We start from the raw sequence: 19,131 nt of genomic DNA, 5'->3' as shown, positions 1-19,131 counted from the left end.
ACAAAGACTAAATCTGTGCGTCTATGGCCAGATTAAGTCTAAATGAATAAATGCAATGCTGGAGATTTAGAAGACACAGCCAAGTAGGGTCATTTCGTGCTAAGTCCCATCATAAATTTACACCAATGCATTCACTGCCTGTTCAAGAGCAGAACTACCATTCTGTTACTCATGAAGTGATTCAAGTGAACGACTACAGTATACTTTACATATAGTGTACTTTTAAGAAGTAGCACAGTCTGATTGCACTGGAGCCCATGACCAGTTGAATATTCCCAGTTAAAACTTTCCTCAACGCCATTACCCTGAGATACCATCCCATTGTGCCCTTATCCAAGCATAATTCCCCTTGTTCAAGCATAATTCACAGGAACAGCATTGTGTATAGCAGCCCTTTAAAGGAGAAGTAAACCCTTGCTACTAAAATCCCCTACCCTACATAGACCCCCTCCCTGCTCCACCCAGCCTAGGTTGCTAAATGCCCATAACTCCTTACTTAAGCTTTGGTGCAGATTCTGTCCAGTGGAGTTCACAGGCGACATCTTCTTCTCTTAGGTAATCCTCGGGAAGTAAGTGCCGTATCGGCACATGCGCAGATGGAGCAATTTTCTGTTTCGCGACAAATGCGCATGCGTCGAAAGTCACGGAAATTGCCAAAGCACTGAAAGAAGATCTGCAGATTACCGAAGCAACTGAAGATGGCGCCCGTGAACTCCGCTGGACAGAATCTGCACCGAGGGGTAAGTAAAGAGTTAGGGGCATTTATCAAAGGTACCACCTTGGCTAGGGGAGCAGGGGTCTATGTAGGGTAGGAGATTTTAGTAGCAAGTGTTTACTTCTCCTTTCCTAGGCTGATCTTCTGAAGAATTAGGGATATTTAGAATATTTATGCAGAATGAGCTGCATTGATTAAAACTGAGCTGAATTGTAATCAAAGCCGACGCTTTCTCTACACTAAAGACCCCCATACACAGGCTGATAAAAGCTGCCGTATGTGTGGGTCATCCAATGGGTGTCCCTGATCGATATCTGCCGATCGGGCAGGTCAAGAAAACTAAAATCTTTTCGATGATGGGCTCCCACAATCTGACTGTCCGTTTCATCTCCATTCTGATCCGGATCAGCCCAATATCGCCTACTCACAAACCAAGGTTACCAATAGGCAACCACTGTAAAGGCAGATGGGGAGATTGTCCTGACCCCACTCAGGATTAAGAAGTCGCTCTCTGTAGATAGGAAAGGGGAATCAACCCTCCACCCAGGGTGGACTTAGTATTGTATAAAAAGAACAGAGGTGCCAAAAGATTAAAAGGATATAAACGAGTTTAAAAACCAAAACTTGGTAATCAGAGGAGGCAGTAGTGGACTCCTCCAAGCAGACACAAAACGACTGTAATTAAGCAGTCAAAATTTATTAACGAACTCCAATCAGTGCAACGCGTTTCACGGGCTCAGACCCGCTTCTTCAGGCAATAAACATAGGAGTTACAGCATCTGGCAGTAGTATACACACTTAGCGCCTCTGTGCAGGCGAAGGACGTCTGAGTGTCTTTTATAGTGAGAGTTTGGAGGGGAACCAGCATCTTACAAACAGGAAGTGCAATGTGGGCATATCGGGGATAGGGTTGCCACCGGGCCGGTATTTTACCTACCTAGGCGGTAAAACACCTGCCAAGGCCGGTGCCGGTATTACAAATTTACCAGCAATGTAGCTGCCTGTAAATTTGTAATACCCTTAACAAGACCCCTTGGCCCGCCCCCAATCCCCTGGGAACAACTTTTGTCCTCCGTCTAATGATCTCTGCAACGCAGTCCAGCACCCCTTTTATGTCACGGCACCAGCTCCTTTTACGTCGCGACCCGCCCCCTTTTATTCCTACCCCCCCCCCCATCAGCCGGTAAAAATTTTAGGAAAAGGTGGCAACCATAATCGGGGAGAGATCTGCCCATTTGGCGACATCGCCAAACGATCGGACCTCCCTGTGTATGGTCACCTTTAGGCAAAACATTATTTAGGAATACCCATAAGGCCTTATGTTTAAACCTAGAAACATCAGAATTAAAACATGCCTTCCAAGCTCAGTTCCCCCATAGGCATTGACGTTACCGAGACTACTTTGGAATTATATCTCCGCCGGCCCAATCTAGTAAAAGTATTGATTTACATGTTCATTAAACTGATGCACTTAAACACCACCCAATTGAATACAGTTAAACAATACTGGAGTGAAGATATTCCAAGTCTAGAGGAAGATATGTGGAAGGATGGCCTAGCTCTAGTATCCCAACCACTATATCCAGTAGGGACAGATACATACAGGTCAAATGCCTTAATAGAGTTCACCTCACCCCCCAAAGATTAGCCAGGATTTTCCCAGGGGTCTCTGACCAATGTCCCAAGTGTTTAAGGGCGGTGGGCACGTTCATACTGTACATGTTTTTTAGGATTGTTCAAAATTACAGGGGTTCTGGCGGGAGGTACTTAATTATGCTGAAACAGCATTAGCACTTCCTAATATACTGTCACTAGGGATGCACCGAATCCAGGATTTGGTTCGGGATTCGGCAAGGATTCGGCCGAATCCTTCTGCCCGGCCGAACCGAATCCTAATTTGCATATGCAAATTAGGGGCAGGGAGGGAAATTGCGTGACTTGTTGTCAGAAAACAAGGAAGTAAAAATGTTTTCCCCTTCCCACCCCTAATTTGCATATGCAAATTAGGGTTCGGATTCGGTTTGGTATTCGGCCGAATCCTTCGTGAAGGATTCTGGGGTTCGGCCGAATCCAAAAAAGTGGATTCGGTGCGTCCCTAACTGTCACCCAAGCCTCCATCTCCTGGGAATTGCGGTAACACTGCCATTGAGATCCTCGGCCAAACTTTGTTAACTGCAACTGTTTTATTATTTGAAGAAGGCAGTTCTGCTACACTGGAAGTCCATGGAACAGCAGACATTGAACTTTTGGAAAAAACTTAACGACTCTTTACCTAAGCAGACTCTAGTTTTTACCTATATCAGGCCCACTGGTTCAACGATAAATTTGAAGCAATTTGGGGGGTGTGGCTAGAAGTCAATATATAGCAGTAATAGAAGTGAAATTTATAACTGATGTAATGGGAAACATAATTCTTTTGAATCTGGTGATTTCCCTCAGCTTGCCTCCTTATCTCTCTCTCTCTTGGTTGGTACTCACGCTTTCCTTCTTCCTTTTTTCTTCCTAGCCAAAGGGCTAGGTTGTTGTATGTTATACTGTTGAATTTACCTCAAATGCAAAATAAAAACATAAAAATAAAAAACGAAATCAGAATTAGGGATGCACTAAATCCAGGATTCTGCCTTTTTCAGCAGCATTCGGATTAGGCAGAATGCTTGTGCATGGCAGAATCGAATCCTAATTTGCGTATGCAAATCAGGGAGTGGGAAGGTAAATCACGTAACTTTTTTTCCCTAACGGCCTAGGATGGGGGCCAAAATCTTCCAGCATTTCCAAAGCCTTCTTAAAGGAAAACTTTACCCCCAAAATGAATACTTAAGCACCAGATAGTTTATATCATATTAAGTGACATATTCATGAATCTTACCAAACTGGTATATATATTTAAGTAAATATTGCCCTTTTACATCTCTTGCCTTGAACCCCCATTTCGTGATGGTCTCTGTGCTGTCACAGAGATCACCTGACCAGAAATACTGCAGCTCTAACTGTAACAGGAAGAAGTGTTGAAGCAAAAGACAGAAATCTGTCTAATTGGCTCATGTGACCTAAGAAGTACAGTTGGTTTGGTTTATTTGTGTGCACAGTGAATCGTATGATCCCAGGGGGTGTCCCTTATTTTTTAAAATGGCAATTTTCTATTTATGATTACCCAGTGGCACATGCTGCTAGTAAAGTATATTATTATGAAAATGGTTTGTTTACATGAAGCAGGGTTTTACATATGAGCTGTGTTATAATATCTTTTTAAAGAGACCTACATTGTTTGGTGGTATAGTTTTCCTTTAAGATAACACCAGCTCTGAGCTGCAAGTGACAGTGTTGAGATTCTTTTAGATACTGAATGTAAAAGAAAAACACCAGATAACAGCAACAGCGGGGACCTATGTGTAGCAAACAATGAACAAAGCTCTGTATCGCAGAGACCTCCAAGTGTTATCTAAAAGGGATTCATACACATTATGAATTATTTAGAAATAAAAATGCCGGAGAACTGGAGGGAATGAAAGCGGATAATGAAGGAGATATCAAATGAAATCAAATGTTACACAGATTAAGCGAAGATGGCACATATGTTCCATCTTAAACACAGATAACCGTGTAAATTAATATAAATTGCCTGTGATCATTGTGTTCAAAGGTAACTCAATTCCCTAGGTGCTTTAGCCGCAGAGCAAACAGAGCAATGAGTCTCTGGCCCTTCCAGTAGTAATTAGGTTAAGATATATTTCACAGAGAGATACATTGGACATCACAGCAAGTACTAATGAGTGCTGATACATTCCCCTGCAGGCTGATATTAGGTTTCCTGGCAAAACACTCAATTAAGGAAGCACCATAAATGCCTATGGGCTGTGCTGATAAATAGCTTGGGTTTTATAGCATGGGCGACTAATGTGGCTATTTATATAGAGAATATAATGATGACCTTCTGCACAGGCATGCTGCTGTACAATGGTGATTTAGAACAGATGGTCGGTCAGCATGGAAGCAATACACTCAGAAATACTCAACTACCTGTTATTGAAGCTTATGGAAGCACTGCCTGCCTGGAAAACACCATTGTAGTCCCCCGGCACATGAATAGCACCACACCATAACAGGTGGCAATGAGGAAGAGATGCACTGCAAATGTTAATAGGCCAGAAAATTCATAATGCCATCTTAAATCAGACTAATAATGCTAATTATCTACAAAGCCTCCAGTTGCCTAGGAGAAAAATAGCAGAAAAAGGCATAAAAAAGTCTGGACTTTGGTAATTTAAACCTTTAGGCCAGTCTCAAATTAATATATTAAAGAGTATTTGTCTGAGAAATAAACAAGATTGCTATGAAATCCCAAACGTGCCTGCAAAAAGCCCTTTCATAATGTAACGCCTTGAATGTCAATATAGAAATCCGGGTTTGATGTTTTGTGGAAAACAGGGGTGCCCAAACTTTTTACAACGAGGGCCAGATTTGGTGAGGTGAAAATGTGTGGGGGCCGACCATTCAGCCTGACATTCTTTGAACCATTAACATTAAATTACAGGAATCGAGTAATCGTAGCAGTAATATTTGGGCACATTAGCGAAATGATCTGCCACTTGGTCTATACTGCTGTCTGTGTGCTGAAGGTGTTGGCAATAGACACGTACTGGAACGTAGTGACGCCATACTTCTTTAGTTCACTCTACTGGCACATCAGTACGTCTATTGACACCTTCAGCCCTCAAGAAGTATGCGAAAACAATGCGTCTCTATGTACCAGTACATGTCTATTGCTAACACCTTCAGCACACAGGCAGCAGTATAGACCAAGTCGCCCGGCGACTAATCGCCTCTTCTTTGGGCGACTAATCTCTTCGAAAAGCCTTCCCACTGGCTAGAAACTAAATCGCCAGTAGGATGGCACTCGGAGCGATTCGCTCTACGAAGTTGCCTGACGAGGAAACTTCGTGTGACTTCGGAAAACACAGCTAAGTGCCATTCCACCAGCGATTTAGATTCTATCCGTCTGGGAGGCTTTTTGAAGAGATTAGCCGCCCAAAGAAGAGGCGTATTACATCTCCCTGAATCTTCCCCTGTGTCTCTGTGCTTAAGTGTGGAGTCTCAGTTCTCCATAGAGACTTGCTTATCTTAAAGTATGGGAACTCCTGCATTAGAGAATACATCTGAGGCTTTGCTGGATGGGTCTTTTAATCACTTATTCCTTCAACATTAAAGAATAATCATTTAACTAAAAAAATATTTATTTCTGTAATTTTCATTAAATTTTCATTAAACAGACATGCTTCATTTGACAGTGTAATACAGTGAAACCTCAATTTTACATACCGTATATACTCGAGTATAAGCCGAGTTTTTCAGCCCCCAAAATATGCTGAAAAACTCTACCTCGGCTTATATTCGGGTCAAGCACAAAAACAGTCGCCGGCGCCTAAGAATAGTCGCCGGCGCCTAAGAATAGTAGTCGGCGCCTAAGAATAGTAGTCGGCGCCTAAGAATAGTAGTCGGCGCCTAAGAATAGTCTCCAAGAATATTCGCCGGCGTCCAAGAATGGTCGCCGGCATATCCAATGGGAGCAGAAACCCTCAATTTTTTGATTGAAACTTACCAGAAGCTGCTGCATTTCTCACGCTAGGCTTATAGTCGAGTCAATAAGCTTTCCCAGTTTTTGGAGGTAAAATTAGGTACCTCGGCTTATACTCGAGTATATACGGTACCTACAATTTAAAGTGGACCTGTCACCCAGACATAAAAAGCTGTATAATGAAAGTCCTTTGCAAATGAAACCCAAATTCTTTTTTTGTTTAAAACATCCATACCTTTTATAAACTCGTGTAAAAGTCTCAGCTGTCAATCGTATATTGCCTGCCCCTCCTCTATGCCCCACCTCTATTCCTGAGGCAATCACTCACTTTCACTTTCCATTCAGTACTTCCTAGATGTCACTGCACTCCTTCCATTCCCCTTCCCTCCTAACATTATATAATTATATAGAGTATAGAGTACCAAAATGGCACCTACCTGCTTACGATGATTGTGAATTCCAAGACTGAAGGAAACCAAATTTGATATAAAACATAAAAAAGAATATGTAATAATTTCTTAGTCCCCTTTAAGTTTTCTTTACACCATTTCTGTTGTCCTATTTCTATATACAATGCATTTTCCTGATTTTGCATTTTCCTGGACATTATACCATTTTTTATGTACAATGGGGAGCTATACAGCAAGTGATTACCCTACTTTGTAACCACAACCAACAGCTAAGAAAGATACTGGGAGCGAAAAGGAATGACCACAAGAAGCAAGTTTAAATACAATTAACAGACAGATGAAAAACAAGGAATTAGGTTTTTCTGCTGATAAACTCTGTTTCTATGGAACAGATTAAGGTGGGAGAAGGAGACAAAGATCAGAGACTGTGTCTCTCACACTGTAACCCAATAGAATGAGTTGAAAGGGGAACTAATAATAATTAACCTATATTACACAGTATAAATGTTACACAAGCAAATGAAGCTTAAAGGACAAGTAACATCAAAATTTGTTTTTAAAAAATTTTTTAGTATAGATCTAAAAAAAAAAATCCAAGACAAATGAAACTTTAAAATCGCAAAGCCTTTATTAAGAAATATCGTACCGAAACTCAGTTTTCCTCTTCAGAAAAGGCGACAGGGCGGCAATCCATCGAGCGGTGCTCTATTTCTCCTCCCTGGCTATCTCCTATAAGGAAGGCAGGAAGGAGAAATGGAGCGCTGCACGATGGATCGTCCGATCGCTTTCTGAAGAGGAGCGCAAACAGAGTTTAGGTAAGTTATTTCTTAATAAAGACTTTGCAATTTTAAAGGTTAATTTCTCTTGCTGGTTTTTTTTTTTTTTTTTGATGTATACTAACAAATTTTTTTTACTTTTTTTTGTTACTGGTCCTTTAAAGGAATTCTGTCATGATTTTTATGGTTTACTGTTTATTTCTAAATTGCAAATAATTCAGTCCATTATTTAAAAATGTTATTCTTGAATCAACAAATATAATTTTAGCTATAATATTGGTGTGGAGGAGCCATCTCAGTGCATTGTGTCTGATTCTGAGATTTGAGAATGAGCCAGCACTTCAAGATGGAACTTCTTTGAGACAGCTATTGTTTCTCCCCTTCTTTTTGTATTATACCATGACCTAGGTGGGCAACTTCAGTAATGCAAACAAATTCTTCAGCAGAGGTGTCAGGTAACTGCTATCTGGTTAGTAGTGATGTGCATGCCACGGGTCCAGTGGGTTCAGGCAGACTCCTGCACAAAATCTCCGGGTCACACGCGACCTAGCAGTTCCGGCGCCGGAATTTATAGGCTTCCGTCCCTTTTGTGGCGTCACTGTGGGGCAGGCATGGGTCTATGGGCAGCAGCGGCCCGGGCTGGGAGCGTATTGGGAGGGGGCAGGTTAGGGTCTGGTGTGGGTCAAGAAATTCTTGTCCTGCACATCGCTACATCAATTACTGGTTTAGCTACCCTTTGTTCTGTTGACAGGCTGCTGGTGGGATGTTGGGGAGGGAAGGGAATGTAGTGATATCACTCCACCTTGCAGTGTAGCAGTAAAGAGTTACTGAAGCTTATCAGAGCACAAGTCACATGACCCGAGGACACCTGGGAAACGGACAATATGTCTATCCTCATGCCAAATTTCAAAATTAAAAAAAAACAACAACCTATTTGCGCTTTTAAAAAATGGATTTCAGTGCAGAATTCTGCTGAAGCAGCACAATTAATTGATGCATTTTGAGGAAAAAAACATTCTGGGAAATATTTAGACCAGATTCCTTTTCTACGAGAAGCTTCTATGGTTTGCAGCACAGAAAATAGACATGCTAAACTACCGTAGCTTACCTCTTTTTACAATATAAGTCTACTGAATAGGGTCTGTGCTTAAAGGAAAACTATACCCCCAAAATGAATACTTAACCAACAGATAGTTTATATCAAATTGAATGACATATTAAAGAATCTTACCAAACTGGAATATATATTTACTTAAATATTGCCCTTTTACATCTCTTGCCTTGAACCACCATTTCGTGACTCTATCTGTGCTGCCTCAGAGATCACCTGACCAGAAATACTACAACTTTAACTGTAACAGGAAGAAGTGAGGAAGCAAAAGGCAGAACTCTCTGTTAATTGGCTCATGTGACCTTACATGTGGTTTGTATGTGTACACAGTGAATCTTACGATCTCAGGGGGCGGACCTTATTTTTTAAAATGGCAATTTTCTATTTATGATTACCCAATGGCACATACCGTATATACTCGTGTATAAGCCGACCCGTGTATAAGCCGAGGTACCTAATTTACCTAAGAAAACTGGAAAAATGTATTGACTCGTGTATAAGCCTAGGGGCCCCATGTCAGATTTCAAAATGTGAATGTGACCCGGCCGCAACAATTGGGGGACACTGGGCAGGTACCTGTTAAAGGGTCCTCTGTCTACCCCTATTTCATGTTTGCTTCCCTCTGCCACTTCCCCCCCCCTGCCCTCCCCATCTGTCGCTCTCCCCACCCCGGCCCTCACGTCTGCTGCTCTTCCCTCTGTCACAGTAAAACGTGACCCGGCCCCAGCAGGACTGTCTGTGACTGACTGTGTCGCCGCCCGGAGCAGGTCCAGGAGCTCCGGGCGGCGCGTCCTTCCCTGCCGGCGTTCGCTCCCAAAATGGCGGCGCCCATGGCCGCCACGTGGGTAGCGGCGCCGGTCAGTCACAGACAGTCCTGCTGGGGCCGCGGAAGGAGGTATGACCCGCGTATAAGCCGAGTTTGAGTTTTTCAGCACATTTTGGGTGCTGAAAAACTCGGCTTATACGCGAGTATATACGGTACTACTAAAAAAGTATATTATTATGATAATGGTTCATTTACATGAAGCAGGGTTTTACACATGAGCTGTTTTACTCAGTATCTTTTAATAGAAACCTACATTGTTTGGGGGGTATAGTTTTCCTTTAATAAACTTTTTAAGCCGGTCAGTGGGTACTGGTCAGTCCTTGATTGCTCCATTCTTAATGCTGGCTAACATCACTGGGGAGCAGTAATCGAGAACAGCCATGTAGCTGATTAATGATGGTATTAGCACTAAAAACCCTACAGGAGCATGGAGTGGGAGTAAAGCTCATCAACGGGCATGGAAAGACAGATTCAATGGGGGAGCACCAATAAATATACAGTAGTAGAGTAAAATCAGAAACTAAGTCTGTACTGCGTAAACCCAAGCCCAGCAAGAGATATCAGGGAAGAGTATAAGATGCCAATGTGGCATTATGATACTTGTTACCCAAAAATGAGCACTGGCCCAAGAAAATAATACTCTGCAATTTAACTCACTGTGGTTGCCTAACATTTTGGAACCCCAGTAAATTAGCCTAATTAATCCTTCCAGTTTTCAAGGTATGGATTGTGCTGAAAAGCAGGATTCTAATTCGGTTGGTTGCTTAGTGCTCAGCTGAACAGGATCAAAAAACTTTTAAAAGAAAATTATACCCCCAAAATAAATACTAAAGGCGACACGGGCGACAGACCGAGTCAACATCTTATTGGCCCGTGTGTGGGGCCATCCGACGGGCTTCCCCCGTATCGGGCAGTCGGATGTGGGACCACAATCGGATGAGCCCGATATCGCCTACCTCAATGTGGGCATATCGGGGAGAGATCCGCTTGTTTGACTATGGCAACCTTTAGGCAACAGATAGTTTAGATCATATTAAAGGAGAAGGAAAGCTACTGAAGCAGTTTATTGCCAATAGATTAGTCACAATAGTGCAAGCTATAACACTATATTTATATTTGCCATATTAGCTTGGTGTGATATCACTTCCTGCCTTAGTCTCTCCCTGCTCAGGCATAGCTCTGGCCTCAGATTACAGCAGGGAGGGGAGGAGGAAAAAGGGAGGGGGGGGGTGAGAGAGGAGCAAACAGAGCATGATCAAGCCCTAGCCCTGGAGGTTTAAGCTGAAAACAGGAAGTCTGATACAGAAGCCATATGTACACAATAGAGAAGGAAAGAAATGCTGGGCTTCTTTTGACAGAGCAGCATTACTTTGAGGGTTTACTGGTCTATTTAAATATACATTTCTGATAAAGTTTACTCAATAGTATCCTCTCCTTCTCCTTTAAAATAACATCTAAACATACTGTTAAAACAGTAAGTGCAGCCAATAAAGTGCCATTGATGCTTGCAAGTCACAACACACCCAGATAGACTTTTTAAATTGTCTCTGAGGAAGAATATTTCACTAATGAAAGCCATAGGGAGAAAAGGTGGAAGGATCAGTGATGGAAAAACAATTGCAGAGCATTTCACGCCTTTATTCTACCGAGAACCTACTCGAGACTGCAACATTTAATGGCTGATTAGAAACTAAACTAGAAACAGAGATCCATCTAATATATAGGGCAAATATCTAACCTGCTAATTAGGGATAAATAATAAAATTTTCCTTGTGATATATCATTTAGAGAGGACTGCGACGTGTTGTAACGGCACACAATAGGCCCCTAAATAGCTTTGAATTGACAAACCTTGATGCTGCTCTATTCTAGCCAGTTGAATCATCTAATTATAAGAATGCTTCCTTCTGTATTTTTGTGCAATTACAAAATGGCACACCATGGGAGAAGATATTTCCCCACAGGCGACAAAGCTTTCCATCTGACGTTGCCCTAAAGCAGTGATCCCCAAGCAGTAGTTGGTGAGCAACATGTTGCTCTCCAACGCCTTGAATGTTGCTCCCAGTGGCCTCAAAGCAGGTGCCTAGTTTGGAATTCCTGGCTTGGAGGCAAGTTTGGTTGCATAAAACCAGGTGTACTGCTATATAGAGCCTCCTGTAGTCTGCCAGTCCACATAGGGGCCACCAAATAGTCAATCACAGCCCTTATTTGGCACCCCAGGAACTTCAGTGAAAACAATTGTAGAACATTTCACACCTTTATTCTACGGAGAACCTACCCGAGACTGCAACATTTAATGGCTGATTAGAAACAGAGATTCATCTGATATATAGGACAAATATCACCTGCTAATTAGGGATAAATAATAACATATTCCTGGGGATTTATCATTTAAAGAGGACAGTGACGTGTTGCTGCTAGGTTAAAGGAGAAGGAAAGCTACGGAGGCATTTTATTGCCAATAGATTAGCCACAATAGTGCAAGTTAGAATGCTATATTTATTCTGTAGAATGTTTTACCATACCTGAGTAAAAAGCTCTAGAAACTCTCTGTTTGTTAAGGATAGGAGCTGCAGTATTAACATGGTGTGACATCACTTCCTGCCTGAGTCTCTCCCTGCTCTGGGCTCAGATTACAGTAGAGAAGGGAGGGGTGGGGGGAGAGGAGCAAACTGAGCATGCTCTTGCCCAGGGCAATGAGGTTTAAGCTGAAGGCAGGAAGTCTGGTTCAGAAGCCCATGTGTACACAATAGAAGGAAAGAAATGCAGTGTTTCCTTTGACAGAGGACTCAGAGCAGCATTACTTTGGGGGTTTACTGGTATATTTATATAGACCTTTCTGATAAGGCTTACTTAGTTTTAACCTTTCCTTCTCCTTTAAAGGCTTAGGGTAACGGCACACAATAGGCCGCTAAATAGCTTTGAATTGACAAACCTTGAAGCTGCTCTATTCTAGCCAGTTGAATCATGTAATTATAAGAATGCTTCCTTCTGTATTGTTGCGCAATTACAAAATGGCAACCCATGGAAGAAGATATTTCCCCACAGGCAACAAAGCGTTACTTCTGATGTTGCCCTAAACTAACTATTTTAAAGTAGCTGTGGCTCACAAGAACATCATCTAGCCACACTAGCTCCAAGATTTCAATACTGCCATCCCATTATTTAGCATTGGATACTTTGGTGATGGTCAATAGGACCCTGCCCTCCTGCAGCCACTTCCACATTTAGCTGCATGGCAAACGCATTTCTTAAAGGGATACTGTCATGGGAAACTTTTTATTTTTTCAAAAGGCTTCAGTTAATAGTGCTGCTGCAGTAAAATTCTGTACTGAAATCCATTTCTCAAAAGAGCAAACAGATTTTTTTATATTTTATTTTGAAATCTGACATGGGGCGAGACATATTGTCAGTTTCCCAGCTGCCCCCAGTCATGTGGCTTGTGCTCTGATAAACTTCAGTCATTCTTTACTGCAAGTTGGAGTAATATCATATCCTCCCTCCCCCCAGCAGCCTAACAACAGAACAATGGGAAAAATAGTGGTGGGAATGGGTGCTGGCTGCTATAGCTCTCCCAGAGCAGACCATAGTGTCTTCCATGTGATCCTAATGGTTTCCATCAGCAGACAGGTTCATGATTTTATTTTCAATAGGGGTCACTAATCTTATACAAAAAATGTTCTGTAAGGCTACATACAAATGTATTAATTTTTTTTTTTTACTCATCTTTATATTCAGGTCATCTCGTATTTATATTCCAGTCTGTTATTCTAATAAATTCATGGCTGCTAGGATAATTTGGACCCTAGCAACAAGACTGCTAAAATTGGAAAAACACAAATGATAAAAAATGAAAGCCAATTGCAAATTCTCTCAGAATATCAGTCTCTACATCATACAAAAAGTACATTTAAAGGTGAACTTTAAAACCATTTCATCCCCATCTTGTTTGGTAACAGGTTAAACGGCTTCTTTGTTTAGTTTTATTTACAACAGAATGTCTGTTGTATGAAAATTCCAAGTGTTAGGGTTACACTAAGAGAACTCCAAAAAGGGACTGATACGGATGCTAGTAAGCAGAAACACACCCTGATTATGCACACTAATTTGTCTCTGATGGAGAACATTTTGTAAACAAAAGGCAGAAGGGAAATGGTACCAGAAAGAAAATTGTGTATGTCATGCAAATTTCATTTTCCCATTCCAAATTACAAAACATTCCCTTCTTTATGTAGAGTACCACTGTGAACTCAGTGAGAGAGCGGCAGATCACTGGAGACTGAAGTTTATAAACAGAGAAGCAATGGAAGATTCACCCATGCATTGGAAAATCTCATTAGCCAACCAAGCATAAAAATACTTTCCACCAAACTTAAGGAAAATAAAACAGATTTCATGCTTTGTAATTAAAAAGCAGTTATATTGACCAATTATGTATCCTGCACACAATAAATGTCTTGTATGGCTTTTCTTGCTAAATTAAAAGAGGAGCACTCCCATATCTGAGTGAAAGTTACACCATTAATGTTTAGAAAATCCAGGCAAAGGGGCGGGCATGTTTTCTGACACTTTGGAGACTAAGAGCACTGCTTCATTTAATTCATAGCTTAAAGGGATACCGTCATGGGAATTTTTTTTTTCAAAACGAATCATTTAATAATGCTGCTCCAGCAGAATTCTGCACTGACGTCCGTTTCTCAAAAGAGCAAACAGATTTTTTTTATATTTTATTTTGAAATCTAACATGGGGCTAGACATATTGTAAGTTTCCCAGCTGCCCCCAGTCATGTGACTTGTGCTCTGATAAACTTCAGTCACTCTTTACTGCAAGTTGGAGTGATATCAACCCCCTCCCTTTCCCCCCCCCCAGCAGCCTAACAACAGAACAATCGGAAGGTAAGCAGATAACAGCGCCCTAACACAAGATAACAGCTGCCTGGTCGCTCTAAGAACAACACTCAATAGTAAAATCCAGGTCCCATTGAGACACATTCAGTTATATTGAGCAGGAGAAAGAACAGCCTGCCAGAAAGCAGTTCTATCCTAAAGTGCTGGCTCTTTCTGAAAGCACATGACCAGGCAAAATAACCTGTGATGGCTGCCTACACACCAATATTACAATTAAAGAAAAAAAATACACTTGCTGGTTCACAAATTAAATTATATATGGCACAGTGAATTATTTGCAGTGTAAACAATGTCATTTAGACATTGTCATTTAAACTACACCATAAAAATCATGACAAATTCCCTTTAATATTTACATTAGACAGATACAAAAATATTTTGAAAGGCACCAGAGCTATGAGTGCTCTTCTAACCACTTTTTCATTACTTTTTTTTATTTATTTTTTTTGACTTTCTTAGTATTAGCCGTTTGACACTAATAATATCAGTGCCCCCTACTGTTCTGTCTGGGTAGTGAGATGGACAGAATGGCAGAAGCTTAAAGGGATTCTGTAGTTAAATAAGCTGGGAATGGATTTTGTTTACCATTAACCTTCTGCTTAAAGGAGAAATAAAGCTTAACTAAAGAAGCAACTCGAAATGTTTTGTTTTGGACTTCTGTACCAGCCCAAGGCAACCCAAGTGCTTTAGCAGTAAAGATTTGTGACTCCAAAAATGCCCCAGTAGCTCCGCATCTTCTTTTCTGCTGATTCACTGCACATAGGGCCGCCATCAGGGGGTCACAGGGGGGACAGTTCTCCCGGGCCCGGAGGATTTTAAGCTGTGAGGGGGGCCCGGCCGAGCCGCACTTCACTGATTTGCCGGGCCCCTTCACGTAGAGAGACCGGGCCCGGCGAAACTTTCATTGGTGTCAGCGGCTATTCCTATTGGCTGCGCCCCGTGCGTACACATGACGTCAGTACGCACGGGCGGCACAATGCCGCCTGCAGACAGAAGAGTGAATCCCCAATGCGGGCACCTAACCCATTCTAGTGGATAACAAAGAGCTACATTGGTGGCCAGGGGTCACAAAAAAACACTGGTGGCAGGGCCCCTCTGCAAGTCACTGACCACCAATGATTGCCCCTGACCCTCCATGCAGCCCCTGGCTTGCATAAGGGTCTGGCCACCAGTGTTTTTTTTTTTTTGTGACCCCGGCCACCAATGTAGCTTTTCAACATCCCCCTGAATGGCGTGTTTTTATATATAATTTTAGTAGGCCACCAGTTTTTTTTTTTCTTGGGCCCTGCCTGGTTTTCTTAACTAGCCACAAATGTCCATGGGACCTTTGTACTGGTGGGGGCGTGGTTGGGGGCGTGGTTAGGGGAGGCATGGCAAGGGGGGCCCAGAAAATGTTGTTGTGTGGGGCCCCGTGATTTCTGATGGCGGCCCTGACTGCACATGCTCTGTGCTGCTGTCACTTACTGAGCTTAGGGACCCACTCACAATATACAGTACACATAGAATAGAAATGTCACACTATAAGGCTGATTATTAATTAATACAGATAATTACTACATGACAGCAGAGAAACCAACGCAATTAGAATCAGAATTTAATAATCAGTTAAATGCTCATGCTTAGCAGAGGTGTATATACTGTAGTTGTACATTGTGCCGCAAGATCATACATCAATGTTTTCAGAGTTTTCATAGCAGTAGAGCTGCACGCTCTGTCTTTCATCAGAAAAGCAATATTTCTGTGGATTACTGGCACCAGTGTCAGCACTTAATCTACTATATCAGGACACAGCAGGAAGTTTAAATTGCATTCCAGCACCCTGCTGAAAGAAACAGCAGATATCAAAGATACCTGTATAGCTATTAATGCAGGGGCTCTCTGGCTTTTCATGTAAGCTTCACAGGCTTACTGTACCCATTCAAAATAACAGGTATCGGACCGGTTTTTCAGAATGCTCGGGTTTAATGGATCTTTCCGTAGTTTGGATCTTCATAACTAAAGTCTACTAAAAGATCATGTAAATATTAAATAAACCCAGCAGGCTGGTTTTGTCTCCAATAAGGGTTAATTACTGTATATCTTAGTTTGGATCAAGTACAGGGTACTGTTTTATTATTACAGAGAGAAAGGAAAAATTTTAATTATTTGGATAAAATGGAGCCGATGAGAGACATCAGTAATTTGGAACTTTCTGGATAATGGGTTTCCGGATAATGGATCCCATACCTCTCTCTCTATACACATATACAGACACACACCCGAACTGAATCCTAATCCTTATTTGCATAAGAAAATTAGGCAGAAGAGTGGTGTGCGCAAGGTTAACATTTTCTTCACTTTCTTGTTTGTGTGACGAAATGTCGTATGATTTTTAAGATTCGGATTTGGTTTGACCAGGCACTTGGTCAAATCTGAATCCTGCTGAAAAAGGCCAAATCCTTGCTGAATCCCAAACTGAATCCTGGATTCGAGACCTAATATTCGATGCCATACATAATAGATATATATTTATAAAAGGTATCCCCCTAATATAAAATAGGAGGATATTAGAAGTCATCTTGGGAGTTCCATGACCATATAAATGCACAAGGCTGAAGGCCTCACCAGATCAGCAGGCAGCGGAAAAGGACTTGGAAATGTAAAAAAACACTAGGGGCAGATGTTGTCAGGCAACCCTATGGATCGCTTGTCCCTGCTTCTTGGCTTCCTCAGGATTAAAGTACTAAAACCAGTGTGTGTTTTTTTTTTAAGCAGCTGAGCACTGTGGCGCTGGGCTACTTTGGTCAATTGTTGGCCACCACTATCTTGCTCCAGGCTGCTAGGTATCCCTGCACAAGTAAAACGTAGCACAAGCACAGCATAGAATATTTCTGTCAATGTAATGTGCCATGTCTGAATTTGCACAAGTATGGGACCTGTTTTCCAGAATGCTCAGGACCTGTGGTTTTCCGGATAATGGATCTTTCTGTAATTTGGATCTTCATACCTTAAATCTACTAGAAAGACATGCAAACAATAAATAAACCCAATAGGCTGGGTTTGCTTCCAATAAGGATTAATTATATCTTAGTTTGGACCAAGTTTTATTATTACTGATCATTTTTGAAAATGTGGATTATTTGGATAAAATGGAGTCTATGGGAGATGGCCTTTTTCTGTAATTTGGAGCTTTCTGGATAACGAGTTACCAGATAATGGATCGCATACCTGTACTATGTCTGGAAGTTTGGGAAGAGGATATTGTCCTGCTCTGGACAAAAGTACCTCCAGGTATGCAGAGAAGTGCCAGCCCGGGGGAGAACATAAATGATTAGTCAGTAGGGATGAAGTGCCTAATGATTTAGCACCTTCCCATTGATTTTAAATTTTCTTACAATCCTGTAAGGTTTCGGGACCAACTGACCCTCAGGCAGAATTAACACCACACGAGGGGCCTTACACAGTATGACCACATTTATACTGTTCTGTTTATTTGGAGCAACTGCAGGAAATTACGTGAAGCCACAGCTCAACCAGAAGAACCTACTTTTCATGGTTCCGTCTTCTTCTTCCTCTTCTTCTTCATCATCACTGTTTATAACCATGGTACCCAAGTCAGATTCCAGCATTGTACTATTGTGTTCAATCATCGTTTGTGCACCTTCACTCATTGTGCTGGCGGCTCTCATGGTGCCTGCACTCTCTGAATTCGTTTTAACCATCGTGTGAGAATCAAGCTCATCTTCTTCCTATACAAAAAAAAAAGGGCCAGGGAGAAAGAGTTAATAATGAAAAAACGCTCTACAGATTAGACTTCATGGAAAAACACAGAGGAAACCTCTCCAAGAATAAAATCAGTTTAAACAAATGAACTTGCTTTAACCACATCACACAAACCTCAAATCATCGTATAAATACTAAGATCTCACTGGAAAACAATAGCCTAAAACCGCAAATGTTTTGAGTCAAGTCTGCTGTAATTTAGCATTTAAGCAAAGTTAAGACAGTAGGGCCTGAATGAGCAGCAGGTGGGAGGTTGTTTTCAGAAAACATAAGCGTGACACTAATTTATGCACAGACCTGTATGCCACTATTCTGTTTAAAATTTTTAAAAAAATAGACTAAATATATTTATGAACATGTTATAAAATAGTAATTTTGGTTTGTTAAAAAAAAAAAAAAGTCTGCTCAGCAGATGCTGAAGGATTGTTGAAAATAACGGATTCCAAAATTGGATAGAACAACGTTTCCAATCAGTGGCAGTAATGTTTATGGAATGTAAAAGCAAACTGATGATAATCCAGTGTATGATTCATAAGCCCCATGTGAAGTACAAACAGGCTGAAACAACAGCAACCCCATTGCCTTAGCTCTAATGGACTCTGTGCTGAATACATTAAGATCATGGTTAATGAGATATCCATATAACACACTGTATATAAAGGGGCACATTTAACATAAAGAGAAAAAATATATTGCCCATTAGTTTAGTACTATAATGAAGATTTAAAATAAGATGGCAAATATTGCACCTGATCATCAGTCTAAACCCAGAGAGGTTTTAAAGGAGATGGAAAGCTACAAAAGCAGTTTATTGCCAATAGATTAGCCACAATAGTACAAGCTATAAGACTATATTTATCCTGCAGAATGCTATACCATATCAGAGTAAAAAGCTCTAGAAGTCATATGTGGTTGTTTTGGATAGCAGCTGCCATATTGGCTTGGTGTGACTTCACTTCCTGCTAGAGTCTCTGCCTGCTCACTCATAGCTCAGGGCTCAGATTACAGCAGGATGTACACTGAGCATGCTCAACCCTAGCCCTGGAGGTTT

General features: G+C 41.4%; 1 protein-coding gene across 1 annotated transcript in view; it reads right to left on the bottom strand.

Annotated features, from left to right (window-relative positions):
- The window catches only part of stk3.S (serine/threonine kinase 3 S homeolog), a 141,799-nt gene that overhangs the window by 34,084 nt on the left and 88,584 nt on the right, over positions 1-19,131 (bottom strand). Inside the window, 1 exon segment of the mRNA NM_001091664.1 lies at positions 17,845-18,046. Within this exon segment, the coding sequence (NP_001085133.1) occupies positions 17,845-18,046 (202 nt within the window).

This window comes from Xenopus laevis, chromosome 6S (genome assembly GCF_017654675.1).
Source record: "Xenopus laevis strain J_2021 chromosome 6S, Xenopus_laevis_v10.1, whole genome shotgun sequence".
NCBI lineage: Eukaryota > Metazoa > Chordata > Amphibia > Anura > Pipidae > Xenopus > Xenopus laevis.
This window is presented reverse-complemented; position numbering and strand designations above follow the sequence as displayed.